This window comes from Mustela erminea, chromosome 17 (assembly GCF_009829155.1).
Source record: "Mustela erminea isolate mMusErm1 chromosome 17, mMusErm1.Pri, whole genome shotgun sequence".
Lineage (NCBI taxonomy): Eukaryota > Metazoa > Chordata > Mammalia > Carnivora > Mustelidae > Mustela > Mustela erminea.
Genome location: NC_045630.1, coordinates 12,598,855 through 12,625,969, shown reverse-complemented (window position 1 = coordinate 12,625,969; position 27,115 = coordinate 12,598,855). Strand labels below are relative to the sequence as shown.

Sequence of the window (27,115 nt, the reverse complement as noted above, 5' to 3'; positions counted from 1 at the left end):
GGCATGGAATAATCTACATGATATGTTTAAAGGGCAATAAAGAAAGATATAAAACTGTGGAAAAAGGAAAAAGAAATTGAGAATGTGTGCTTGCAAATATACAGACTCTGGAACAATACACAAGATGCTGATAACATTGGGTGCATGAGGAAGACTTCTCACTCCCTGACTTTTCTAGCTTTTTCTACTATTTATTGAACCTTTAGAACCAGGTGAATTTATCTGAGTAAATAATTTTTAAATAAAATTAAAAATAGTTTTGTCCCTAAAACAGTAAACATAAAAAAATGCTGCAAAATATATTTTTAAAGACAGAATATTGGCTACTATCTACTTACTGTGATTATGTGTGAATTTTTAAATTTTGAATTTTTCTGATTTTTTTTTTCCAAATTTTCTATGATGAGTCTTCATAGAAAGAAAGAAAAATGCATGTTGCAAAACATGTTTGTAAATCTATTAATGAGTCTGTATTGTCCAGAGCACACAGGCAAGACAAAGAATGGAGGAAATATAATTTCTGCAGTCTTGAGAAAGCTTTTCTAATATTTTTCCTATTTTAAAAACACGAGGTTTACCTTAGCTAATACTTTCATGTTAAACTGGAAAACACATGTCCCCCACTGCCTGGGATGGTCTTGGTTTATGCCTGTTGTAATTAGGAATTAGATCCCCTTCAGCCTCAAAAAATATGTTCATCTTTGGTGTGAGAGACAAGGTTGAAATCGATGGTAGTCGTGGAAAAATAAGCAAGAATGGAAGAAGGAAAGCAGGAACAAGAGACTCTGCTAAAAGGCTGAAAAGCTTTAATCTCCTGATTCTTCTTAAAGTTCATTCACTTATACCTGAGAGCTTCTCTACTATAAATACAAATGTTCACAACGTAAACATGACATTACAGAATTTCAAGTGTGAATTTTGAAAGTTGTGCAGGGACACCTGGGTGGCTCAGGGGTTAAGCCTCTGCCTTCTGCCCAGGTCATGATCCCGGGGTGGGCTCTCTGCTCAGCGGGGTGTCTGCTTCTTCCTCCCCTGCTCAGTCCTGTGTGCAGACTCTCTGTCCATCCCGCTCTCAAATAAATAAAATCTTTTTTTTTAATATTTTATTTATTTATTTGATAGAGATCACAAGTAGGCAGAGAGGCAGGCAGAGAGAGAGGGAAGAAGCAGGCTCCCTGCCGAGCAGAGAGCCCGATGTGGGGCTCCATCCCAGGACCCTGGGATCATGACCTGAGCTGAAGGCAGAGGCTTTAACCCACTGAGCCACCCAGGCACCCCTAAATAAAATCTTTTAAAAAATAAAAATAAAAAGTTGCAATTTATATCATAGAACTTGAGGTATAAAGCACAGGGCACAACTAATAAATTTTGTGATCTCAGGGGCAAGATGCTTAAAATCCTAGTTATGCCCTACCCCTACCCCTGAGCTTCAATTTCTTCTGTAAAAATACGGCATTGAATCACGTGATCCCAGAATCCTTTCCAGTTCTAAAATCATTAATTTTGGGGGCCGCTGGCTGGCTCAGGCAGTTAAGCATCTGCCTTCAGCTCAGTTCATGATCCCGGCGTCCCAGGATCAAGCCCCACATTGGGCTCCCTGCTCAGCAGAGAGCGTGCTTCTCCCTCTGCTCCTTACCCTGCTTGTGCTCTTTCTCACGCACGCTCTCTCTCAAATACATAAACTCTTTTATAAATAAATAAATAAATAAAATCATGAATTCTGTGTAAACCCTTTGCAATATAACTATCTGCCAGCCATTGAGGTGGGAAAAGCAAACTTAAAATTTTTATTTCTCATTTTCTTTCCTCTCTTGAAGGTAAGTTTTATCTGATAAGAGGCCTAAAAGTGGCATCCATTTTAATGAGAATCGGTTTGCACTCCCAAGATACAGTCTTTAGGTTTTTTTGGCTTTGCTATGTTCATTGGTCAGTTTTTGTTAATATTTTGTGGGAAAGTCCTATATTATTTTAGATCCTAATCAGTATAGACATTAAGACATACCCTATTCTAAGTTCCTTGACAGAAGAAATAGGAATGATGGTTTATGTGGATGACAGAGTAAAAGTAGATGGAGTACAGATTTTCTCTTGAAAATGAGAACAATGAACCTATACATTGAACTGCTTTTGAACTTTGTAAGTGAATTAAGTCTGTGCTACTTTTCCCTTCTTGTTTAGGAAATGTGGGTTCTGCCCCCAGATCCTCTGACTTGGTCAGATTAGCCCAAGAGTGCTGTTACCATAATAACAGGGGCATTGCAGCTCATGGAGTACGAGTCCTAACTAACATAACAGTCTCTTGTCAAGAAAAAGGTAAGTTTGATCAGGATGGATACTATGTATAAATTTTTGGATTGAAGTTTGGGTGAAATGTGTGTGTGTGTATGTAATCCCTCCTTTTTAGCACATACGCTCTTATCTACTGGTTGCCTCCTAAAGTCTTAGAGCAGGTTTTCTCAAAACTACTTAATCCTATGAAAAATAAAAGTATATATATATGAGGGCCTTGGGATTGGGATTGGGAAATGGAAAGGTTTCATGGAGTGTTGCCCATTTCCTCCCAGTGCTTCACTTTGCACGCATGGTGCTTTGCGTAGGGAGCACTTATGAGTGCCCTGTGGTGTGAAAATTGGTTCACATGTACAAAAACCTGGAAAATTAAAGAAAAAATACCTTAAGTTATCAAGGGGCTTAAGTAACAAATAGTTTGACCTAGGGGCAAATGAATTAACAGAGTAATATGAATTAAATTTGCCTAGAATTTGTCTCTAGGTATTTAAAACATCAAGCTGATTTGCGTAATTTAGGATGTGAATAGAAAATAATGCTTATATTTTATTGTATTCCTAATATTTTTGACCTAAAGGCTTGAATATGTTCAAGCTGGTCTTCAAAAACAGAAATGCATTTTGGATGTTTCTTCTGTTCCGGTGTTCATTTTGATCTCCATTAAGGATCATAAGTGGGGAATCTTATCCCCACTAGACATCAGCACTACTTATTCCTAGTAACCTGTTTTTTTTCTAGTACTCTGACCTTCACTAGACTTAACACTGTCAAGTCCTACACTAACTCAGGTGACATTTCTTTAAAATTGTTCTTGAAATGCTCATTCTTTTTTTTTTTTTTAAGATTTTATTTATTTATTTGACAGAGATCACAAGTAGGCAGAGAAGCAGGCAGAGAGAGAGGAGGACGCAGGCTCCTGCAGAGCAGAGAGCCCGACGTGGGGCTCGATCCCAGGACCCTGGGATCATGACCTGAGCCGAAGGCAGAGGCTTTAACCCGCTGAGCCACCCAGGCGCCCCTTGAAATGCTCATTCTTATTTGAATAATTAAACCTGTTTTATTTTTGATATAGTAATGAGTATTTTCTACCATGTAACATAGAAAACCGTGTGTTCTCAAAACTCATATATATTGACGTGAATATGGTTAATATATTCAGAATTTTCTAGAACTTCTAGAGAAATGTTAGCCCTAAGGTAGTAGAAAGATGCTATAGGACTGCTATTACATAGACACCTTAAGGGATTTGTTCTTTGTGGTCTGACTTAAAACATTAATAAGGTTATGCAGGGTTTTCATTACTTCCTAAAAGGGTTTCAGTTTTCATTAGAAGGTTACACTATAGGTGAAAGTGAACAAGCATAATTTATGTCTAGTTAGGAAGATTAAAAATTTATATCTTGTTAGGAAGATTTATGTCTGGTTAGGAAGGTAATACATGGTTTGCTGTTCCTAGTATTTTCCTCATCTAAGCTGGTGACACTATTTTCACTTATGTTTTATTTATACCTTTGTGGCTTTAGCTCTTGATTTAATGTGGGTATACATACCTTTTATTTTAATATTAGTTTTGGGTGTACAACATAATGATTTGATATTTGCATATATTGTGAAATGATCACCACAGTCTAGTTTAACATAGTTAAAAAATTTTTTTCTTGTGATGAAAACTTTCAAGATCTACTCTCTTAACTTTCAAATATGAGTTACAGATTTATGAATCGTACTTGCCATGCTATGTTCATTTTATAACTAGCAGTTTGCACCTCTCAACTCCTTTCTCCCAGTTTGCCTACCACCTGCTTCTGGCAATGACCAGTCTGTTCTCTATACCTTGAGCTCAGTTTTTATTTGCTTGTATGTTTTAGATTCCTCATGTAGGTGAAATCATACGGTATATGTCATCTTCTTGTCTGACTTATTTCACTCAGCATAATGCCTTCAAGATCGATCCATGTTGTCTCAAATGGCAGGTTTTCCTTCTTTCTATGGCTGAGTAATAATCCTTTGTGTATCAGTACCACATTTTCTTGATCCATTCACCCACTGGTGGACTCCTAAGTTGTTTCCATATCTTGGCAATTAAATTACAAATAATGCTGTAACGAACATGGGGGTGTGTATGTCTTTGTGAGTTAGTATTTTCGTCTTCTTTGGGCAGATACCCGGAAGTGGAATTGCTGGGTCATATGGCAGTTCTGTGTTTAGTTTTCTGGGGAGCCTCTACACCGTCTTCCATAGCAGCTGCCTCATTTTGCATCCGCACCATCAGTGCACAAGGTTCCCTTTTCTCCACATCCTTGCCGGCTTGTTACCTCTTGTCTTTTTGATAATAGCCGTTCTGACAGGCATGAGGTGATACTTCGTGGTTGTTTTGATTTGCATTTCTCTGGTGATGGGGGATGTTGAGCATTTTTTCATGTACCTATTGGCATTTGGAGATCTTCTTCAGAAAAATGTCTCTTCAGGTCCTCTGCCCAGTTTTTAATTGGATGGATTTTTTTTTTGCTATTGATTCATATGAGTTCTTTATATATTTTGGGTATTAACCTGTACCAGATACATGATTTGCAAATATTTTCTTCCATCTTCATTTTGTTGATGGTTTCCTTTGCTGTGCAGAAGCCTTTTAGTTTGATAAAATGTATATATTTTTGGAATCGTCAGTAAAGTAGTGGAAAAACAGAAGTCCGAAGATAGCCTTTACATTTCAGAAGTAATGGCACATGTACTTTTTCAAGAAGGTTAGCTTTACACATGACATAGTTTCTTATATCTTCAACTCCTTAATGTTTTCTCCTTCTAAGTGCATGTGTATGTGTATTTAATCTTCTCTCCTTGACCGCTGTAAACCGTAGTGTTTTTCTTCTAGACCTTTTGGCACTGGAACAGGATGCTGTCTTTGGCCTGGAATCCCTTCTGGTACTTTGTAGTCAAGATGACAGTCCAGGTGCTCAAGCCACTTTAAAGGTGAAAATATCACTTATTTTAATATAATGCCTATTTTTATTGAATAAACTAGGGATTGGCAATCTCTCTGTAAAGGACCAGATAGTAAATATTTTAAGTTTTATAGGCTGTATACTCTTTGTCACAACTACTCAATTCTGCAGTTGTAGGACAAAGTAGCCGTTGGCAGTGGGTCAAGGGAACATATAGGCAGCGTGGTGGTGTGGGAGTAAAACTTCATTATAAAACGAGGCCAGAGTTGGCCAAAGGGCAGTGCTTTGTCAACCCCAGCTCAAACAAACATTTACCCTTGATCTCCACTTTCCAAACTATCCCATTGACCGTTGTTTTTCCAAAGGATAGACAAAGTAAAAATCTGAGCTTTGGCCTGAGTCAACAGTGTTTATTAAGTTGTAGTAAATACATATGAAAGTTCTGGACAATATAAACCAAAGGGAAATGGGCAGAGCTCCTGTACTTTACGAAGTTCATAATCTGAGGTGACACTGACAGGAGATATTTAAGATTTATTATAATATTTTTATTATATTTAAAATACTAGAGATATTTAAGACTTTAAGAAATGAAATGAGATTACTCTTATTGGAGTGAGATATGAAATATAATTTGTAATCGTAAAAAATTAAGAAGAGTGGGATTAGTGTGATTTGAAGGAAATCATAACTTCGTTTTAGCATGTTAAAGGAAGGTTTGATGTCATACTGATGAAGAGTAAAGATATTAATGCCATTAAATAAAAGCTGGTAAGAGGCGGGAAGTAGGCAATATGTGTTTGGCAAGTGATTCATCCCCAGAATCCCTTTGGAATCATAATACATTTACTTAAAAGTTTAAAAAAGAGAAAGAGAGAAGGAAAACAAACCAGATCCTTTCCCCACCAATTGTAGGTGTCATGAAACACTGGACTCTGCGCAGTGGGACATACATAGATGGTCATGGGGTCCCGGTGTCAGAGCGGTTCCCCATCTGGAGGATACTGACGTTTATCTGAAGGACTAGAGTAGGAAGCAGAATGCACTAAGTTCCTTGGTAGTACAAACAGAAGTGCAGTTCTAACAAGAGGACAGTTGGGAGTGATGCCTTTCAACTGAGGATGTTAGCGAAGATTTGAAAAGGAGATGTCATCTGAGTGAAGTCTTGGAAGATGGCGTAGAATTTCAGCATTGAGGAAAGACGATTTCAACCCAGGGGAACCACTGTCACAAAAGGCATGAAAACAGAAATGTACTTGTTTTGTTGGAAGAATTGTGAATAATCCACTGTGGCTAGATGACGTAAACTATAAGACTAGAAAAATAGTTTGCAGCGCTGTCATGGAGGATTTCAGACATCATGCCAAGGAACTTTGTTTTGTGTCTGTAGGTAGTGAGGAGATATTAAAATTTTAAAGTAATGGGCATGCTGTGACCTTCTTTATAATTGTTGTTATTTAAATGTGTCTATTATATGCCGAACTTTGTTGACAACTTGTATATGTATATACATTTCTTTCCTTCCTTACAAAAACGCATCTAGTGGAATTTCCCCCCTTTACTACTCATGAGGGGATTAAGACCCAGAAAGATAAAATAACTTGTCGAAAGCTATCTAGTTAATCAAGGGCAAGCTGATCTTTAACTCTGGATCAGTCAGATTCTGAAGACATCATTATGTCTTCATAACGTAACCTGAAAGCTACATGGCTGTAGTGTGAAGGGTAGGCCCTTCTTTTTAAGAGACTGGAATTAGGAAGAGATTTATATGTGGTAGAGAGAATGGAAAGGACGTGGATATTGAAGACTGGACAAAAGCGGAAATGGCTAGATGTAGCCGTCAGTTGGCTATGTAAAAGTGAGAGAACTTCTGGTTTCTAGTTCTGATGGCTGGGATATTAGCTGATGCCATTAATTGGCATCTGGTTCTAAAGCCAGTTGGTTTTTTTTTTAATTTCAGATTAGAAGTAAGAAAATTAGAAGCTTATTCCCTAGTTCTGTGTGCTTAAGAGTCACTTGGGACACCTTTTTGACTTAGTTTTTTTAACTTCAAACTATCAATAACTCAAATACTTAAAAAAAAAAAAAAGCTAATTCATTAAGTTTTGAATAGGTAGTGTCCGAGAATCTTTATTTTTACTAACATCATGGGTGATGCTGGCATAGGTAAGTTTACAAACCATATTGTAGAAGCAATTTTTGAAAAGCCGTGGAAGTGCAGGATGGTGCAGTCCCATCTGGCATGTATTTTGCCTCTTCACCATTGTGATTTTCTCTTCAAGTCTTTTTTTTTTTTTAATAGTTTTAGATTGAAATGAGTGGTTAGTATACAGTCCTGACTTACTTTCATTTTAAACATGGTGCATTTTTAGATTTTAGTAAGATTCAATATGCCATGTGTTCCTTATGAAGGAAAATGTTATGCCTACAAAAAGACCTTTCCTTGATTTTTCCTAATAACTGTACAGAGTTCTTTCTTTAAAGCTTCAGTTAATACCTTCAGGGTATAACTGGTCCATTTTCTATTCAATGTGCAGATTGCTCTAAATTGTATGGTGAAGTTGGCCAAGGGCAGGCCTCATCTTAGCCAGTCGGTGGTTGAGACCTTGTTGACCCAGCTGCATAGTGCCCAGGATGCTGCCCGGATCCTGATGTGCCATTGCCTGGCGGCTATTGCCATGCAGCTGCCGGTGCTGGGTGACGGCATGCTTGGGGACCTCATGGAACTCTACAAGGTGATCGGACGATCAGCCACAGACAAACAACAAGAACTTCTGGTAAATAGCCACTTTTTGAACCTACTGGGATTGAATAGATCTGGTTTGGTGGGAATTACTTTAGGAATTCAGTACTGTTTCATTTTACTTAAAAAGATTAAAGTAATTGGGATATTTGGGTGGCACAGTCGATTAAGCATTTGACTCTCGATTTTGGCCCAGGTTATGATCTCAGGGTCATGAAATCCAAGCCCTCTGTCAGGCACCAAGCTCATTGCTCAGTCTGCTTGAGATTCTCTGCTTCTCCCTCTGCCCCTCCCCATGCTCACTCTCTCAAATAAGCAAATCTTTAAAAAAAAAAAAAAAAGACGACTACTAAGGGGATTGTGTATGATCAAGAGTATGCTGAAGTCAGAATAGAATTGGAACCATGAGCTTTTGACTGTTTCCACCTTTGATTTACAAGGTTCTGTTTCGTTCACATCTAAAACTGCCTTATTCCTAAGCCCTGTCAAGTCGGGTTAGTGTATAAAGTGAAAATAAAATTTTCTCTTTCTTGTACAAAGCAAATAATGAACTAAACCCTGTTTTATACTTTCAAAAATGTAAGTTAAAGACCTAACAATTGACAGCCACCATAAATTAGCCCAAATTGCTTTTTTTCCAATTCAGGACCTCTTCAGCTGTTAGAATCCAGTTTAGATTTCCGGATAGTCCTGGGGCTAGGAAAGGTGCGTGCTTAGAAACAGAAGGCTCAGAAGCTGTATAATAATGTTTGGTTGAAAGTTCTCCAAGGCTGAGAGTAGGTTTCATTCTAAATAAGCAGAAATGAGATATAAGCCTTAAGGTGGCCACTCCATATTGTGGTCATCCGAATGTAGGGCTTGCAGGAAAACGAAATGAGAGTTCTTCCTCAAGCCCGTTTTGTATTTTATCCTCCAGGGGGCGTTGTATAAAAGAGTGCTCCCATCTCATTCCTGTCTTGAAAGGTTGCCCTGATGACCAAGTGGCAGTGGTCATGGGAATGACATCATACAGTTTTCACAATATATATGGACCTTTGTATGTATCAGCCTCAGAATCCTATTAAGTTTATTTCTTTTGGTTTTTTTATTGAAATGGCATTTTATTGAAGTTTATTTTTTATTGAAACGGCATTTTCAACTAGTATTCTTTATCCCCCTTTTCTTAGTACTGTTATAAACAGTTTTAAATTGTGAAACATAATATTCAAAAAACATAAGGAATAATATGAAAACATTTGCATCCATCACCTAGCTTAAAGGGAAAAACGTCCCCAGTCTAGTTAAATCGTACCTTCCTGTGTACCTCCCTTACAGTATCTTCTTCCTTCTTCTAGAGGTAACCACTATCCTGAATTCGATGATCATCTTTCCCATGCATGTTTTACATTTACTAGCTTAGAATATATCCTAAGTAATAAGCAGTATTATTTTGCATATCTTTAACTTTATATAAATGTTTCCTTGCTACATGAAATCTTTTGCATGTTGTCTGTCTTTGCCTATTTTGTGTGAATCATCTAGACAGAGAAGTGTACCTCTAGTTTACCCATTTCTCTACTATAAAATATTTTATCATGTGATTATATCATAATTTATGTACCTATATTTATGGGCATTGTTTCTAATTATTTCCTATTGTAAACAATGTTCTGAACAATGGAGTAAATTGCTTAGTGACCTCAAAGTAGAAAATTAATAAATGTCAAAGGAAAACAAATTTGATGGGCTCTAGTTTTTGTCGCATTTTGGGTAAAGTCATCTGTGACATTGGATAAAATTACATGTTTCCTTTATTTCTCTTACTTCTCGCTCAATGTTAGGTGAGTTTGGCCACTGTGATTTTTGTGGCCAGTCAGAAAGCACTATCTGCTGAAGTAAAGGCAGTAATTAAGCAGCAGCTTGAAAGTGTCTCCAATGGATGGACTGTTTACCGAATCGCCAGACAAGCATCCAGAATGGTACGTGTTATCCTTCTCTAGGACCCAGGTTGGCGAAAATGGCAAACCTTAGATTGTGTGATTCTTACCCCTAGTCAAAACTGCAAATAAATACGGAACTATGTTTTAGTCATGGGATTGAAAGATGATAGTAAAAGAACCTAGTTCTTAACTTTTCTCACTTCACAGTGGTATGTGTATTGTTATGGGACAAGTTCTACAGGATTCCAAAAATATGAGCTCTTTCTGGATGAAGGTTATAGTGCCACTTCGTTTTGCCCTATGCTCTCATATCCACAGTCGCCTCCCACCCGCCACTTCTGTCCTCAAATATCAGAACCCCACATCTTTCTTCCCCACTCTCCCCAGCTCAGTCATTTTTACACGGGGACGGGGGAAAGTTTTGGTATGCTGTTCCTTTCTCAGCCATGTGGAAAGCCTACCAGTTTTTATTTTGTTTGAGAGGAAATACAGAGCTTGGGTAATATAGAAATCCTTCGGTTGTAAGTCCACATAGCAAAGTTTGGGAAGCATTATTCTAGGTATTGTAATGCATGTTCTTGTTTTACCTCGTTTCTCAGATAGTGTGGGAGCTGTATTGGCTGGACAGTTCTTTGTTATACCCAACACCCCCAAGCGTCCAGGTGCTGCAGGGTACTTAGCATCCCTGGCCCCCAGGCCTTCCGTGGCACTCACATTCCCCCCACCTGCTCCCCTCCCCAGTCATTCAGGAGGCAGGGGCGGTGCTTCTGCTTCTGATAATCACTTCCGGGAACTTGCTGGATTTCCCCGCCCGTCCCCGCCCCACTAACTAGCTCATACAGAGTGACATACACTAAGTGTTCACACTTTCTGTAGTTTGAACTAAAATTCTAGACTTGAGTTATAGTGAATTCCATTTATTTTCTCTTTGGAACTGTTTTAGAAAAGAACTAAAGGCATTCTGTTACATAAAAGCAGCTCAGCATATTTTCTCTGAAGAAATACTTAGACCGAGTCTTTAAAAATTACATAATATGAGGAATGGATGTTAAAATTTATCCAAGCATTTGAGTTTGTCTTTCAGCTGCCTCATCAGCTAATTCAAGTATAAGAACCTCATCATGTGCCCACCCCGTCCTTTTCAGGGTAACCATGACATGGCCCGAGAGCTTTATCAGAGTTTGCTGACTCAGGTTGCCTCGGAACATTTCTACTTCTGGCTGAATAGTCTGAAGGAGTTCTCACATGCAGAACAGTGCCTCACCGGGTTGCAGGAGGAGAACTATAGTTCAGCACTTTCTTGCATTGCTGAGTCTTTAAAATTCTACCACAAAGGGATTGCTTCCCTAACAGTAAGTCCTCTTGATTCTCCTTTGGTGATGATGACTTGCATGAGAAAGGTCTTGCCTTTTTTTGTGAGTTATTCTGTTTGAACTACCTCGACAAATCCGCTGATAAGTATATTTAACAATATTAAATAATAGGACGTGGTGATAAATCCTTAACCCTTCCCCCACTTTTTCATATTCGTAAATTGATGAAAGTTTATCGTTTTGTTTTTATCAACTAGCAGGTCCACATATGAGGTGGATTACTGAATCCATGCAGAAAGGTTAGGTAGAAAATAGGATATTCCCTTTCCAGACTCCTATTCATAAGAGGTATTGGGTCCCATCAAATATAAGCCCCACCACAACCCATTTCGTGCCTGGCCGCTACTCACTAAGAAGCTAGAGTTTTTGTAGATAAAGAAGTTGTCAAGGATGCTAGTGTCCCACTTTTTACCGCTCTGTGATATCCTCCTATTCTCAATTAACAGTCAGCCAGCTACTATTCTTGTTTTCTCTGCCAGGAGACCAAAGGGGTTGCAAGAAGGGTAGACCTGCATTAACATTTCTTATGTTTCCTTGGAATTAGTTATATTCTGAAGTAAGAACCTACCAAGATGAGCATTTTCTGTATTAATGCAAAGATTTATTTTCCCCTTTAAAGTAGAGTTTATGGGGCGCCTGGGTGGCTTAGTTGTTAAGCATCTGCCTTTGGCTCAGGTCATTATCCCAGGGACCTGGAATCCAGCCCCGCATCAGGCTCCCTGCCCAGTGGGGAAGCCTGCTTCTCCCCCTCAAACTACCCCCTGCTTGTGTTCCCTCTCTTTCTGTCTCTCTCTCTGATAAATAAATAAAATCTATAAATAAATAAATAAATGGAGTAATGACACCTTCATTTAAAAAAAAAGAGAAGAGTTTATATAATCAACATTAAACATTTTATAAGTATTGTCACACAGCTTTTAAAATTGTGTATATTTAGATGGAACCATAAAACTTTTGGTACCTGTTTATATGCATTTATCCCATAATCTAAAATATTTTTAGTGGTGGCCATCCCAAAAGAAGTGCTCTGAAGTAGAATAAAGAATAAACAGATGTCACAAAAGAGACAATATTCAGAATGCCATTGGTACGTATCTTTGAAATGTAATATTTTTTTTGGCTAGGACTGATCAGCTGCTATTTTAAAACAGGGGCATAGGAATGGCTTCTCTCCATCTTAAAGGGTAGCATTGACTATTGTGATTCTTTCCTCTTGATTATTCTGGGAAAAGAGTGTTGCTGCCTACATCAGGCTAATAAATGCCTCAGAAAATCAAAAGGTACAATTATTGGTTGCAATCAGTAGAATTATTTCATTTTCTAGATCACGTGGAGCAGAAAGTTGTTATCATTCAGTACAGTAGATGGTTGGAGCTCTGAAACAAGCCCGTAGAGCAGTGAAGCAGGTAGAATTAGTATTATGAAAACCCTGTTGCATATTTAATAGTGTTCTAATGATTTGTGTGGTATGTGTATTAATGAGGCTTGGCAGTGATTAAGGACTGAATTCTGACATAGAAAGAAAGTACTCAGTTGACAGAAGTCTCTTGTCTTGATCTCTCTTCTGCTGTTAACATATTATGACCTAAGGCAGGTGACTGGGCCTTACATCATCTCCTTTTGAAACGGAATTCTTTTATTCAGCAGACTATAAGCGCTTACTGTGTTCCAGACACTGCTTTGTGGGGGGGTGGGGGGGTGGGGAAACTAGGATAGAGAGGAAAGCAGTATGATTGTTACAGTCATTTGGAATTTACCACATTTCTGATTGTACTATACTATAAGGGTCTTTTAAATCATTTTTTTAAGGGTCTTTTAATCATTCATTTGGCAAGTATGGATTTGCAGTAGCTTTGTGTCTTTGTAACTGAGAAGATATGAGCATGGACTGACCTTCTACTCCTGCCCCATGAATGACCCAACGTGAGATTGTACAGCTGTGAGAATTCTGCTTTTTACCTGCTTCAGCCAAAGTAAACAGAAGTTCAGGTTCTGTGCTTATGGGGGCCCCATAGTAACACTGGGTGTCTAATCTCCCAACAGTAATTAATGATAGAGTTACCTTGCTTCTTAAGAATAGATATTGTGAAAGGTATTTTAGTTTTCTGTGCTGTGTAACAAATCACCACAAAATTAGCAACCTAAGACAACAACCACCCCCCTCTTTTATTTGAAAGAGAAGGAAGAGAGAGCAGGGAGCACAGGAGCAGGGGGAGGAGCAGAGGGAGACGGACAAGCAAGACTCCACGCTGAACACAGAGCACGTCATGACGCTGCATCCCACGACCCTGAGATCGGGACCTGAGCTGAAATCCAGAGTCCAGTGCTTAACTGACTGAGCCACCCAGGCGCCGCAGACAGCCCCCATTTATTATTTCATAGTGTCCTCCTGAGCCAGAAGTCCGGGCGTGGCTTAGCTGGGTCCTCTGCTCACCTTGTCAGAGATGCGGTCACAGCGTCATCCGGGGCCAGTCTTGTCTGAGGCTCAAGGACATGCAGGGTCCTCTTCTGAACTCATGTTGGCAGAATTTATTTCCTCACAGCTTCAGAGTTTGTGGAAGCTTCAAGGCCTGCAGGAAAATCTCTCCTTCAAGACTGTCTTCCAATGGGCTCACCTGATTAGGAGAGATTGAGCCAGAAAAATCTCCCTTTTGATTGATACAAAGTCACTTCATTAAGGATCTAAATTATATCCCCTAATTCATCACCTTTGCTGTATTCCATTGGTTAGAAACAAGTTACAGGTGTCATCCGCTTTCAGCTTACTGAAGATGTGGATACCGGGGGATGTGAATCAGAGGAACCATCTTAGCATTTTGCCTATAGTGGTGGATTGCTAATTGTATTTATTTCATTTTATTTTTTAAAAGATTTTATTTATTTGAGAGAGAGCTGGGAGTGGGGGAGGGCAGGTATGTAGGCCGAGAGGAATAAGCAGACGCCCACCGAGCGCGGAGTCCTTCCTAGGGCTCGATCCCAGGACCCTGAGATCATGACTGAGCCGAAGTCAGATGCTTAACTGAGCCACCCACGTGCCCCATTTTTATTCATTTTAAAATAGTAAATATGTAGGACATCTCCATATATAGTGTAGAGGGTATATTAAAAAAATACAACAAATATCCAAGTATACCTAGTATCTTTAGGAAATGGGGCGTGACCATTGCCTCTTAAACCCATGCATATTCCTCCTTGTTTGTCTTCCGTTTCCTACCGCACAAAGGTAATCACCACCCTGAATCTTGTGCACCGTTCCCTTGCCTCTCTTTATAATTTTAACATGCATTTTTAGAACTCTGAACAAGGTACTGTTTTATGTTGTTTTTGAATTCTATATAAAAGAATCATATTTTTCTTCAACTTGCTTTAATTTTCTAAATTATGTTCTCAAGATTCATTTGTCGTGTTGCATGAAGCTGTAGGTCAGTTTTACTGCTGTTTATTCTTCCATTATATAAATATACATCAGTGTATTTGCCCATTCTTGTGTTGATGGAAGTTTTAATTTTCCCAGGTTTTTGCTATTCGAAACAGTACTGGTATGACCATTCTTGTACATATCTTTTGATACACATATGTAAAGCTTTTTCTAGGACAGTGATTCTCAACAGGGTATGTCCCTTCCAGAGGACATTTGGCAATGTCTAGAGACATTTTTGGTTATCATGATTTGTCGTGGCGTTACTGGCATTTAGTGGGTACAGGCCAGAGATGCTGCTAAATGCCCAGCAAGTGCAGGACCATTCCCCTCACCCAAGAATTACTCGGTTCAACATATAACTGGTATACTGAGAGTGAAAACCCTTCTCTAGGGCAGTAGACCTCAATCAAAGCTGTTTATCTGTCCCTTGCTCCAATTTAGAAGTGTGTCGGGGTGTCTCTCTTTGTCACAGGGTAAGGGGGACTGCTATTGGCTTTAATGTTGGATGTCTCATTGGAGAAGTTGTCTAATTTGGGTTAGTGGCTAAAGATGCTTCATCTCCTGAAATGCCCAGGACACTCCTGTGTCTGCTAAGAGACACTGCTCTGTATACTACCTGGGAGTGGAATGGCAAGGTTACATCCACCCCAGTTGACTAGCTAATACCAGGCGGCTTTCTACAGTGGTTTACAAATTTATACTCCTCCCAGCAGTAGATAAGAGTTCCTGCCACTCCCCATTTACCCCCTCACTTGCTGTGTTATAGACATTCTGATTGACATTTCTCAAATTACTAATTCAATTAAACAGTTTATTTATTTATTAGATATAATTGACATAAAACATACTGGTTTCAGGTATACAGCACTGTGATCCAGTATTTGTATATATTGTAAATTGATCACTACAATAAGTCTAGTTAATATCTGCCACCATACATAGTTAGAAAAGATTTTTATGCTGAGGACTTTTAAGATCCACTCTCTTGGCGCCTTTCAAACATTTACTACAGGATTAACTATATTCATATACTATATACCACATCCCCATGATCTGTTTATTTTATAGCTGGAAGTTTTTAGTTTTGACCCCCTGCACCCATTTCACCCACCCACCATCTCCCCTCTCCCCTTTCCCCCTACCCCACCGCTTCTGGCCACCTCAGATCTGCTCTCTATCTATGAGCTTGGAGTTTTTTTGGGTTTTTATTCCACATATAAGTGAGATCACATGGATTTTGTCTTTGTCTGAACTTGCCATAATGTCCTCAAGTCCATCTGTGTTGTTGCAGAAGGCAAAGTTTCACTGTTTTATGGCTGAATAATACTTCATTGCATATACATACCACATTGTCTCTCTCCATTCATCGTTGATCAACACTTAGGTTGTTTCCGTACCTATTGTGAATAATGCTGCAGCGAACCTGGGGATGTGTATGTCTTTCAGAGAATGGTTTTTATTCTTCAGATAAATACCCAGATGCGGAATTGCTGGATCATTGGATCATGAGGTAGTTCTGTTTTCAGTTTTCTGAGGAACCTCCATACTCCTCAGGGGCTGCATCAATGTGTACCCCGCCAGCAGTGCGCCGGAGTTCCCTTTGCTCCACATTCTCGACAACACTTACTTGTTCTTGTCTTTTTGATGATGGCCTTTCTAACAGGATAGGGCTGTGATTTGCATTTCCCTGATGATTATTGATCTTGAGCATCTTTTCATGTACCTGTTAGCTATCTTTATGTCTTGGGAAAAATCTCTAGTCAGATCTAGCGCTAATTTTATAATCAGATTGCTGTTTGTTTTGTTGTTGTTGTTGAGTTAGTAGGAGTTCTTTACAGTTTTTGGATAGTAGCCCCTTATCAGATAAAGGACTTAAAAATATTTTCTCCTATTCAGTAGTTGCTTTTTCATTTTCTTGAAATAGTTAAACATTTTTTTTTTCATTTTGGCCGTTTGTATTTTGGCTTTTTTCTGTTAACTGAAGTTTTTTCATTTTCCTAGCAGATTGTTTGTCTTATTGATTTAAATTTTTATTTTATTCATTTATTTGACAGAGATCACAAGTAGGCAGAGAGGCAGGCAGAGAGAGGAAGAGAAACAGGCTCCCTGCGGAGCAGAGAGCCCAGTGCGGGATTCAATCCCAGGTCCCTGGGATCAAGACCTGAGCGGAAGGCAGAGGCTTTAACCAATGAGCCACCCAGGCGCCCCTGTCTTGATGATTTATATGAGTTCCTTAAATGTGTTCTGGATACTAATTTTTGTAGGTTATATGAGTTGCAAATACCATCTAATTTTGTAGCTTCCCCCCCACCATTTTCTATCTTTTGATGAATAGCCATTCTTAGTAGTCTAAGACATAGTGGTCTTATTGGTCTGTCTTCCTTATGGTTTCCGTTTTTTAAGAAATTTTTCCCGAGTACATGCTCCCTTCACCTTCTCCCCAGATGTAAGCACTATTTCGATATCTAAAACTATAGATTAGTCTTGCCCTGTTGTTTATCATTAGTTAGGGAATCATGCAGTATTCTTGTGATTCTAGCTTGTTTTGCTCAACTTTCTGTTTGTGTGAGTCATTCATTTTGTGGTCCTTGTTGACTGTTGCGGTAGTTCATTCATTTTCATTGCTCTGTGATACTCTTGATGACTGACTGTTCAAGCAATCTGTTTATCCGTTTTCATCACTGGGGAACATTTGGGTTATTTCCAGGTTGGGACTATTCAGAGTAATTTGTGAACTCTCTTAACGCACATCTTTTGGTATAAGTGCTCATTTCTTCTGGATGGTAGTGCTGTGTCATGACATACACTTGGGTTCAGCTTTGATAAATACTTTGATAAATACTGCCAAAAGTTGCCCATAAATACTGCCAAAAACTGCCCATTTGGCAGTTTCCAGCTTATACTCTTAGCATTATGAATGCCTTTTGGGGTTCATAGTGCTTCTTGAATCTGTGGCTTGATAACTTTGATCAGTTTTGAAACATACGGTCGTTGTCTCTAGCTATTGCTTCTGTCCCTTTCTTGCTCATTTGGGACTCCAAATACTGGGATGATAACTCTCTGTACCATGTCTCTTTTATCTCTTACATTCTTTTCTGCCTCTACCATCTTTTTATCTCTCTATTCTTTTTTTTTTTTTTTAAGATTTTTTTTTTTATTTGACAGAGAGCTCAAAGGTAGGCAGATAGGGGGAAGCAGGCTCCCTGCTGAGCAGAGAACCTGATGCAGGGCTCGATCGCAGGACCCCGAGACTAGGACTTGAGCCAAAGGCAGAGGCTTAACCCACTAAGCCACCCAGGTGCCCTTATCTCTCTATTCTTAACTCTAATTTTTTTTCTTTTCTTCTGACCTATTTCCACTTCAGTAATTTTTTTTTCTTTTTTTAAAGATTTACTTATTTATTTTAAGGGGGCTGGGGCAGAGGGAGAGAGAGAATCTCAAGCAAACTCTACTTTGAGCGCAGAGCCTGTTTTGGGGCTCATGGGGCTAGACTCTTGAGATCATGACCTGAGCCAAAACTGAGAGTCGACGCTTAACTGATGGAGACATCCAGACACTCCCCACTTCAATAACTTACATTGTGTCTAATCTGCTGTCAAACCCATTCATTAAGTTCTTAATTTCACTTATTATGGGAGTTTTTCAGTTCCAGAATTTCCATTTGGTTATTTTCTATTTTCCAGTTCTCTGCCAGGATTCTCTGTCCTGTCATTTAATTTCTTTTAGCATATTAATCCTAGTTATTTTAAAATTTGTATCTTATGTTCTGTTTTCTGGATCTACTGTGGTTTGTATCTTTGACTTTTTTCCCCCTCACTTGCTTTGGAGAATTTTGTCTTTCTTGTGTGCTTTGTTATTTTTTTAATTTGGTTTTGGACAATGTGGATGAAAATTATAGTGATTACATCATCCAGAACCTTATGTATCTTCTTTTGCCTTTGGCAGGCAGTTGGGCTAAGATCCAACCAAGTACTGAACTGATTTAAGCAAGGCTTCAGTCTTGGGAGGGCCAGTGTGTTTTTGGGCTCTCCTGACTCCTAGGACGCAGCCCTTTGAGGTTATAGCCAAAAGTCTGAAGTGCTTCCTCAGCCTCCCTCCTCATCTTAAGAGACTGCTGAAACTTCTGCTCAGCTTCTCAGACTCTCAGGAGCAGCTTTCAAGTTAGCAAACATCTCAAGGGAGAAAATGTCACCAAATGTCAGTCTTACCTCCTTGCATTTCCTATCTTACCATGATTTTTGGCTTCGAAATCCTTTTTGCCTTAATAAGCTCTTCAGTGCTTTCAAATTTATGTTCTTAATATTGTCAACAGTTTTCACAGCTGTTGTTAGTAGGAGGGCTGGTTTAAAGTGTTCTAGTCCACGATTGCTTCGCTTATTCTGTCAAAATCTGCGATTATACTAAGTAAAATAAGCCAGTTGCAAGAAGGCAAATACTATGTGATTCTACTTTTATGAGATATCTAAGGAAGTCAGATTTATAGTAACAAAAGTAGAATGATGGTTATTGGTTTACATTATGGTTTACTCTTGGTTGGTGTGTGTTCTTTCCCGCTGTGTGTGCTCGAACACACACACACACACACACTTTTTTTTAGCTGAGCTCATCAGGTAAATTTCTTTTTAGCCATGTGGATTTCTTTAGGTAGCTCCATTTAGAAAAATGGATATGTACTACAAGTCAGAAGTTCCGTGCAGTAGCATCATAAGCATGTCTAACAAAGATTTAACTTTGGGGCGCCTGGGTGGCTCAGTCAGTTTAGCATCCATCTCTTGATGTCAGCTCAGGTGGTGATCTCAAGGTCATGAGACCCAGCCCTGCATCAAGCCCTGCATCAGGCTCTGCTCTCAGTGGCAGTCTACTTGAGATTCTCTCTCTCTCTCAGGTCCTGCCCCCCACTTGCATGCATACGCTCACACTCTCTCCCTCAAATAATAATAAATAAATCTTGAGGGGGGAAAAAAGGATTTAACTTTATATGTTTAGAGGAAAAGAAAGAAAGAACGAACAAGAAAAAAATGGAAGGAAAGGGGAAAATAGTTATTTAAATAATGGGGAAGCAAAATAGCAGACCAAATAGTAGGGGTAGTTCTTCTCAGTTAGCTGATAACCCAGAACACGCATTAGGGAGAGCTCTGAGTTTGTTGCTCCTTCACCTGCCTGTGTTGAATTCATTGAAAATAATTCCTCCCTGAGAAAGTTTCAAGGATGATTCTGATCACATACGGGTTTTGTTTTACCTGCTAACCTTAGATTTCCAACCTGTGTTTACACTTTAGCTTCAATACAAAGAAAAGTAAATAATATCCTTTTTATTTCTCATTGGCATTATTCATAACAGCCATAATCTAAACTTTATTTCTTAGACATTTTCTTCTACAGACATTATTACATTTTAAAGTCTTCGATAGGACAAATCTATCTCCTCCATGTTCTTTTGAACACGTGTACTCTCTCTAGCCTTGCTTTCCTTCAGTATTACACGATCAAGACGCACAGTCACTTTCAGAGTTTCCCTCTTACGTCATCAATAAGATACTCAAAAATAAATCCAGAGTTGCAGTAAATCTCCCTCATTATAACTACATCTTGCTTCTCTTTCAGTTTTGTAGTGTGTGTTAGGACAAGACGGCCGGGTTTTTTGTCTGGTCAGATGGTCTGTAGTGTATTTATACAACAGTCCTGTATACACCTCCTTGTATCCCTGACCGTTGTAAAGTCACTGACAAGCAATAAAGTAAAAATAGCCAGTAGCAGCTTACAGGGCAGAAGAGGGGCAGTCTACCTTCTTAGAAGAGCAATTAAATCTCCAAGGAATTAAAAGCAATTAGAAGCAATTAAAGTGTTCTCTTTAATCTCCTGGTCTGTGCTGTTTCATGACTAGAACAAGCATCCTGAAAGTGTGAAAATCACAGAATTCAGTATTTCGAATACAATTATTACCTCTAGCTCATACAACTGTATTTATGTGTAGCATATATATATATATGATATATATATATCATATATATATATATATATGATATATATATATCAATATCATCGGGGGCTTTGTAATTTGAGAAGGATACTAGAGCAGGTGTATGTTCTTATAAAGGATATAGAGTAAAATATGGGTGCTACCAAATAACACAACTTACCATAAGGTCAATATGTGGTACTTGGCCAAATGGTAATACCATAACCAGCTTCTGGAAACCCAAAGTCAAATGGCCTTGCTCTCCGGCTAAAAGAATAGTGTTAAGTAGCATCTGAGGCGCAAAGGGCATCAGCATGTTTTAAGCTCGTCCTGCAGGAGAAGAAAATTGTTTTCACCATTTCCATTTATGTTAGTTCAGCAGATTTTTGGTACGCCTTTTGTTGCAAGCACCATGCTAGGATCTCTGCTGGAGTAGTTGCTCAGTAGATACAGGTGGTCCTAGCTCTCTGCCACACCAGCTTGACTTACATTCCTTGCCCCGTCGGCCTAGCTGATGCTGCTCTTTGCTATCCCAGACTCAGCCCTGGCGCCTCTCCTCCTCGCTGAAACTTATTTGTGCGTTATAAGCTGTTCTTCCTTGGTAGCCTCTCCGTGTGTGTGTCTGCTCAGAAATTCTTTTTAAAATTAATCTGGGCTCAAAGTGGAAAACTACAGCCATGAGGCAACACGTGACTGTCAACCACTGTATTTCTCCCTTCCTTAGATTTCTTTCCTCCCCCCTCCCAGCTTTGAAAAATCCTGTCAGTGATTCCAGTGATGAGAATTTCAGGTTAGAAAGGTAGGAAGCTGGTGATGAAGGGGGTTTTGGAAGACTGATGATGTCCTTGAAGTGTCCCTCAAATGATTTCTTACTGGTGACAATCTAGCCAACCCAGGTGCCTTGGGGTCTTCGTGAGTGTAGGACATAAGGAACCTGAATATGGATGAGACATAGTCTTTCACAGCTGATGCTAATAAGTTTTTCTTTCTAATACTTCGTTGTTTCTCTTATAATTAGGTGTTTATCCATCCGTGTTAGAGCTACTGCTCTTTTTCACAGACGGTGACGAATACTTTGTATGGTACCATCTGGCTGTTCTATTTACTTTTGTCTTATATTTATCTTTTTTTTCCCCCCAGGCTGCCAGTACACCACTGAATCCTTTAAGTTTTCAGTGTGAATTTGTAAAACTCAGGATTGACCTTCTACAAGCCTTTTCTCAACTTATCTGTACTTGTAATAGCCTCAAGACAAGCCCCCCACCGGCAATTGCCACAACAATTGCCATGACCTTAGGGAATGACCTTCAGAGGTGCGGTCGCATCTCCAATCAGGTGTGTCTTCACTTGATTTTCTGTGCAGTTTTTATTTACACTTTAGAGGTTTTTGAGGTTAGCCGTGAGATGAAAAATCCTGAAATTTCAAAATCAGCTGCTTGACTAATGGACATTAACCATCAGATGCTTAACTCATCTGTATTGCCAAAAATAGCCTTGATGTTTTATTAGAATGACAAAATGACTGATGATGTCTCACTGGATTCTACATATTTATAACTATTTTCATTGTTTTAGCATTTTAATTGAAACTAAAAAAAGCAGGGCTTTTTGTTTCTGTGTGTCATGTGTATTATTACTATAATTTTGTGAACCTTTAGAATTTCATTTCCCATCTTAATTTTATTTAACAAAGTTTATAAGTATGAATGGAATGGAAATGGGAAGCATTGAACTACTTTTTGGATTTGATTGTTTGAGGATAGTTTTTTTTTTTTTATGTTTGGTTTCTGTGGTATATCATTATATCATTCTATAATAATGATAGCATGTTCCTTGTAATTGATCTTTCCCCTCTTTTTAGATGAAACAGTCCATGGAAGAATTCCGGAGCCTTGCTTCTCGATATGGGGATCTCTATCAGGCGTCTTTTGATGCTGATTCAGCAACATTGAGGAATGTGGAACTGTATCCTAAGCTGCTTCAGTGTTTCTCGTTCTCTGGAAGTATTCTCTGGAAGTATTCTTTTAAACGTAGAGTAAATGCTCTAGATATGCTTAACTGAAAATATGTATGTTTAGATAAGCCTATAAATTTATTATAATTAATAACTTCTCTTTTGAAATCTAGTATGAGTGGTTTAATTTTACTTTTTAACTTCAAACGGACTTTTTTTAAAAAGTGGGTGACTCCGTGGTCATCTTTCTCCACCACTAGGACGAGCCTCCCAAACCCAGGTCCCACCAGTGTTGCATACTTTGTGCTCGTTTGATCTTCACTGGAGAAGGCAACACATTTTCCCACCAGAAAACCATTCTCTCTTTTGTTACCTCTGTCTTCTTCATGGTGAATACCCTGGTTCCTGTCACCTTCCATTCGTGATCTCTAGGTGCAGTCGTCACTCTGGTTTCTTAAGTCCTCCTCTTTGAGTTCTTCATATTTTATTAGCAGCCTCAAATCCTTTTTAAAAGGAGAGAAGAGATACATTGTTTTGTTGTGGAAACTATCAATCAGTAGTTCTCCTACTATCAATCACATTAGTTCTCTAAGTAAAAACCTAGCGAATGCTATGGACCCTTTCCTCTACAAAATGCATTTCTGCACACCCGGCACGTTTAGAATCTCTGGGGTAACTACACACCATTTTTATCGTGGTTGCTTTTAACTTTCATCACTGAAACTCCTCCATCGGAGCAGAGGAGAAGAGTTTCTGTGATTGAATCACGGAGCCTGCTGCTTGGTTCCCCCTTCCCACATTAGGCAGCCTCTGAAGTACTCTTCCTGGAGCAGAATTTAAAAATCACTATTATAAACAACATATATCCCTTAAAAAGGAAAAAGAAATAATGAAGTCTCAAACTACTTGATTTGATAACATATGGTTTCCATAACTAAAAATATAGTCTGCATTTTGACTTGATATTCCGGTAATATAAAATCTACGTGGATTTCTCTGTTTTCTTGTATAACCTTAACACTAACCCAGACAGCAGCAGAGCTGTTTACTGATATCTCATGCAATAGAAGCCCTGATTTTGGACCCAGAATCAGCAAGGTATTTCTAATAATTGTTTACATTAAAGTATATTTTCCAGTGTTACATTACCTAGTCATCACAACATGTGTTTTAGAAGAAGTATTGTATGTGTTTTGGGAGAGGTTTTATGGAAGAACAGAGAAGAGGGACTTCGTTACTATTTGCCTGAGGTCACACACCTAGTGACAAAACTTGTTTTTTCTGATTCCATGGCTTATTTACCTCTGCCTTTTTTTTTTTTTTGAAAAGACTTTTTTATTTATTTTAGAGAGAAGGGAGAAAGGGTCTCAAACAGACTCCCCCACCAAGTGTGGACCCTGAGGCGGGGCTCAATCTCAGAACTCCCGAGATCCAGACCTGAGCTGAAATCACGAGTAGGACACTTAACTGACTGAGCCACCCAGGTGCCCCACTGCCTCTTATTTTTAAAACATTGACTTGGAAAAAATAACTGGGAAGAAATTCTTTGAATTTGAATATTTTGTTCTTTTATACTATAACTAAATTTTGGTGTGAAAAATTGGGTTAATAATTAAGCTTGAATTTTTTATTCTTTGATTTCTTAAAAAGATATTCTTCTTTTGCTTTATTAATATTCTGCTCTCCTTTCCCATTAACTAATTATTCAAAATATTTTATTAAAGAATGATCCATTTTTTTTCCCATTACAATTCTGTTTTGGAATGTGCATTTTCAACTGTCTATAATTTCCAATTTAGTAAGGCCTGTGGTTCCAAGGTCAGCTTTCTCAAAGAGAATATAATCAACAAACCAGAGATTTCTCTACCCTAAAGCATTGACTCACAATTTCTTTTCAGGACAATAGGAGGATCCTTGCTTCTGTTTTAAAGTTCTGCCTACTCTCAGACTAGGCCACTTGGCTATCTTTGTCCACATTCAACCAGTCCATTTTAATATAATATTTGCTTATTTTTCCTTTTATCCTGTTTTCATCAGTGTTCATTTTCTCTCCAGACTTGCAGTGCTTATTTAAAAACAAAACAAAACCAAAAAAACCCTTCCTTTTAAGTTTCAAAATGTTCTTAAACCTCCATGTACTTTATAGAATCCTTGCCAGTTAATTGATACTTCAAGGATCACACCATTTCTACTGTGACATACGCAATTACTTCTTAGCACCCAGATGTCATTGTACTATTGATTGGCTTAATAAGTATAAATAAGTGTTTTTCTTGACTGACTTTTTACCGGATTGGGTGCATAGTCAGCAGGGATGCGGTGAAGGGAGTTCCCCCGCCAGCTTACACTTGCTACTCTCTCACTCTCGGTGCTTCCTGCCACCTTTCTTCACTCCTCTCCTTCCCCTCTCATCCTCCAAACCTGTTCCCTTAGCCTCTGCCCTTCATAGCAGGGAAAAACTGGAGAGGAAAGCTTGCACCTTGAAGGAATGTTCTTTGGGTTTCGTCCTCAATAGTGTACAACCGCAGAGTGTGGCGGATTCCTTCTAAAACTTCTGTTCTTGATGTTATATTCTGCACTTTCCAAATAAATACTAGCAGCTAAGAAACCTCAAGAGTGAGGCATAACGTTAGTATTTCACTAATCTGTCCATCTTTTTCATAGCCTGGGAGCGTTTTGAGGGGAAGAGACCTTGTTTTCTTATCTCTGGCACCTAACATCGTGCCTAAGCCAGTAACAATAAATACGGATTAGGACAGGGCAAATGTTTATAATTATGAATATGATTGCCTCATCCCAACTTTTTAGAATTATCAAAAAGAAGTTGTCCATTGCATTTTTCTCCTGTAGCTTTTTATTTGCTCTGTATGCTTCCTTTGTGCTTAATCTTTGTGTTACTGCCTAAAAGGTAAGGGAACAATTTGCAACTGGTGACACAGTAACTAAAACCTGGATAAAACATATACATTAACTCTTTTCCGATGTTGGGCAATAGGAAACTCAGGAATGTAATCCTTCAGAGGAGGGAAATAAGTAAGACAAACCCTACAGGAGTCTTCATGTTCCTCTCCCTGGAGGCACTTTTTAGACTGCCTCTCAGGGAGGAGTAACCAAAGCAGAACCTGGCGGTCTTGCTTAGTTGAAGAGATAGGGATCAGGGTTCAAGGAACCAGAAGAAGCCAGATTTTGCAGGACAGAATACAGGAGAGAGGAAGACGCTTCCCCGGAAAGAGTTCCAGAAATTTCACGGGCTACGAATCTTCGGCTGAATGCTGAGGTACACATACGTAAGGTGCAACTCCCCAAGGCCAGGCAAAAAACTACAAGGGAAAGAATAATTACCAGGAAGCTGTAAGCTGAACAGAGCTCATACATGTAAGCTCACACATACTATAAGCTCCCAGAGCCCACACATATCTGAGAAATGTTCGAGTTCCAACTAGCCAAATGGAGAGACCTTTTTAAACACAGAGCATTCAGAAGAAACACCAGAAGGGTCAAGAAGACATAACTCTAAATATTTGTGTACAAAGTAACAGATCTTCCAAATATATGAAGCAAAAACTGAAGAAGAAGAAAAGCAAAGCAGAACTGAAAGAGAAATAAATCCATGATTACAAAGTTCCCAACATTTCCCTCTGAACAATTGATAGGACAGCTTGTCAGAAAATTTCTTAAGATACGGAAGATTTTAACAACACCACCAATTATTTTGATTTAATTGACATGTATTTACCAACAGCAGCACACGTGTTCTTTTCAAGTGCATTTAGAACATTTAATGAGATAAACCACATGCTAGGATAGAAAGCAAATCTCAAATTTTAAAGCATTGAAATCATATAGAATATGTTATCTGACAAATTAGAATGGACTAACAAAAATGATCTCTAGAAAATCCCCACATATTTAGAATTAAATAAGACTACTGAATAACCCATTTGGTCAAGAAATCAGAAGGGAAATTAGAAAATATGTTAAACTGAATGAAAATGAGAAAACCACCTATCAAAACTTGTGGGATGCAGCTAAAGCAGAGCTTAGAGGGAAATTGATAGCTTTAGATGTTTTTGTTTTGTTTTATAACAGAAAAAGTTTAAAATCAGTGATCTAAATTTCTGCCTTACCTGAAGCTAGAAAAAGAAAGCAAATTAAGCTCAAAATAATTTGAATGAAAGAAATAACAAAAATATAAACAATAATCAGTGCATGAGAAATAAATAGTGAGAAAACCAGTGAAATTCAAATCTGGTTCTTTGAAAAGATCAATAAAACTCATAATACTAGTTAGTCTGAGCAGTAAAGGAACATGAATTACCAATATCAGAAGTCAAGTAAGAGTACCAATCCAAATCCTGTAGCTATTAAAAGCCATAATGAGGGAATAACAATAGCTCTTCATGAACACAGGTATAAAGATCTTTAAAAAAGCATGTAGAAATTGAATCCAGGAATATACAAAAGATGAAGTAGACCAAGTAGGTTTTATCCCAGGAATACCAGGTTAACAATAGA

The 27,115-nt window shown here is 38.6% G+C and overlaps 1 protein-coding gene across 2 annotated transcripts in view; it reads left to right on the top strand.

Annotated features, from left to right (window-relative positions):
- The window catches only part of INTS7 (integrator complex subunit 7), a 92,286-nt gene that overhangs the window by 52,615 nt on the left and 12,556 nt on the right, over positions 1-27,115 (top strand). For both annotated transcript variants that reach the window (XM_032319138.1, XM_032319139.1), the window contains 8 exons: positions 2,179-2,313; positions 5,162-5,259; positions 7,769-8,008; positions 9,795-9,932; positions 11,039-11,245; positions 21,787-21,981; positions 22,508-22,611; positions 23,630-23,698. In XM_032319138.1, coding sequence (XP_032175029.1) covers positions 2,179-2,313; positions 5,162-5,259; positions 7,769-8,008; positions 9,795-9,932; positions 11,039-11,245; positions 21,787-21,981; positions 22,508-22,611; positions 23,630-23,698 — 1,186 coding nt within the window. The remainder of the gene's footprint in view (positions 1-2,178; positions 2,314-5,161; positions 5,260-7,768; positions 8,009-9,794; positions 9,933-11,038; positions 11,246-21,786; positions 21,982-22,507; positions 22,612-23,629; positions 23,699-27,115) is intronic.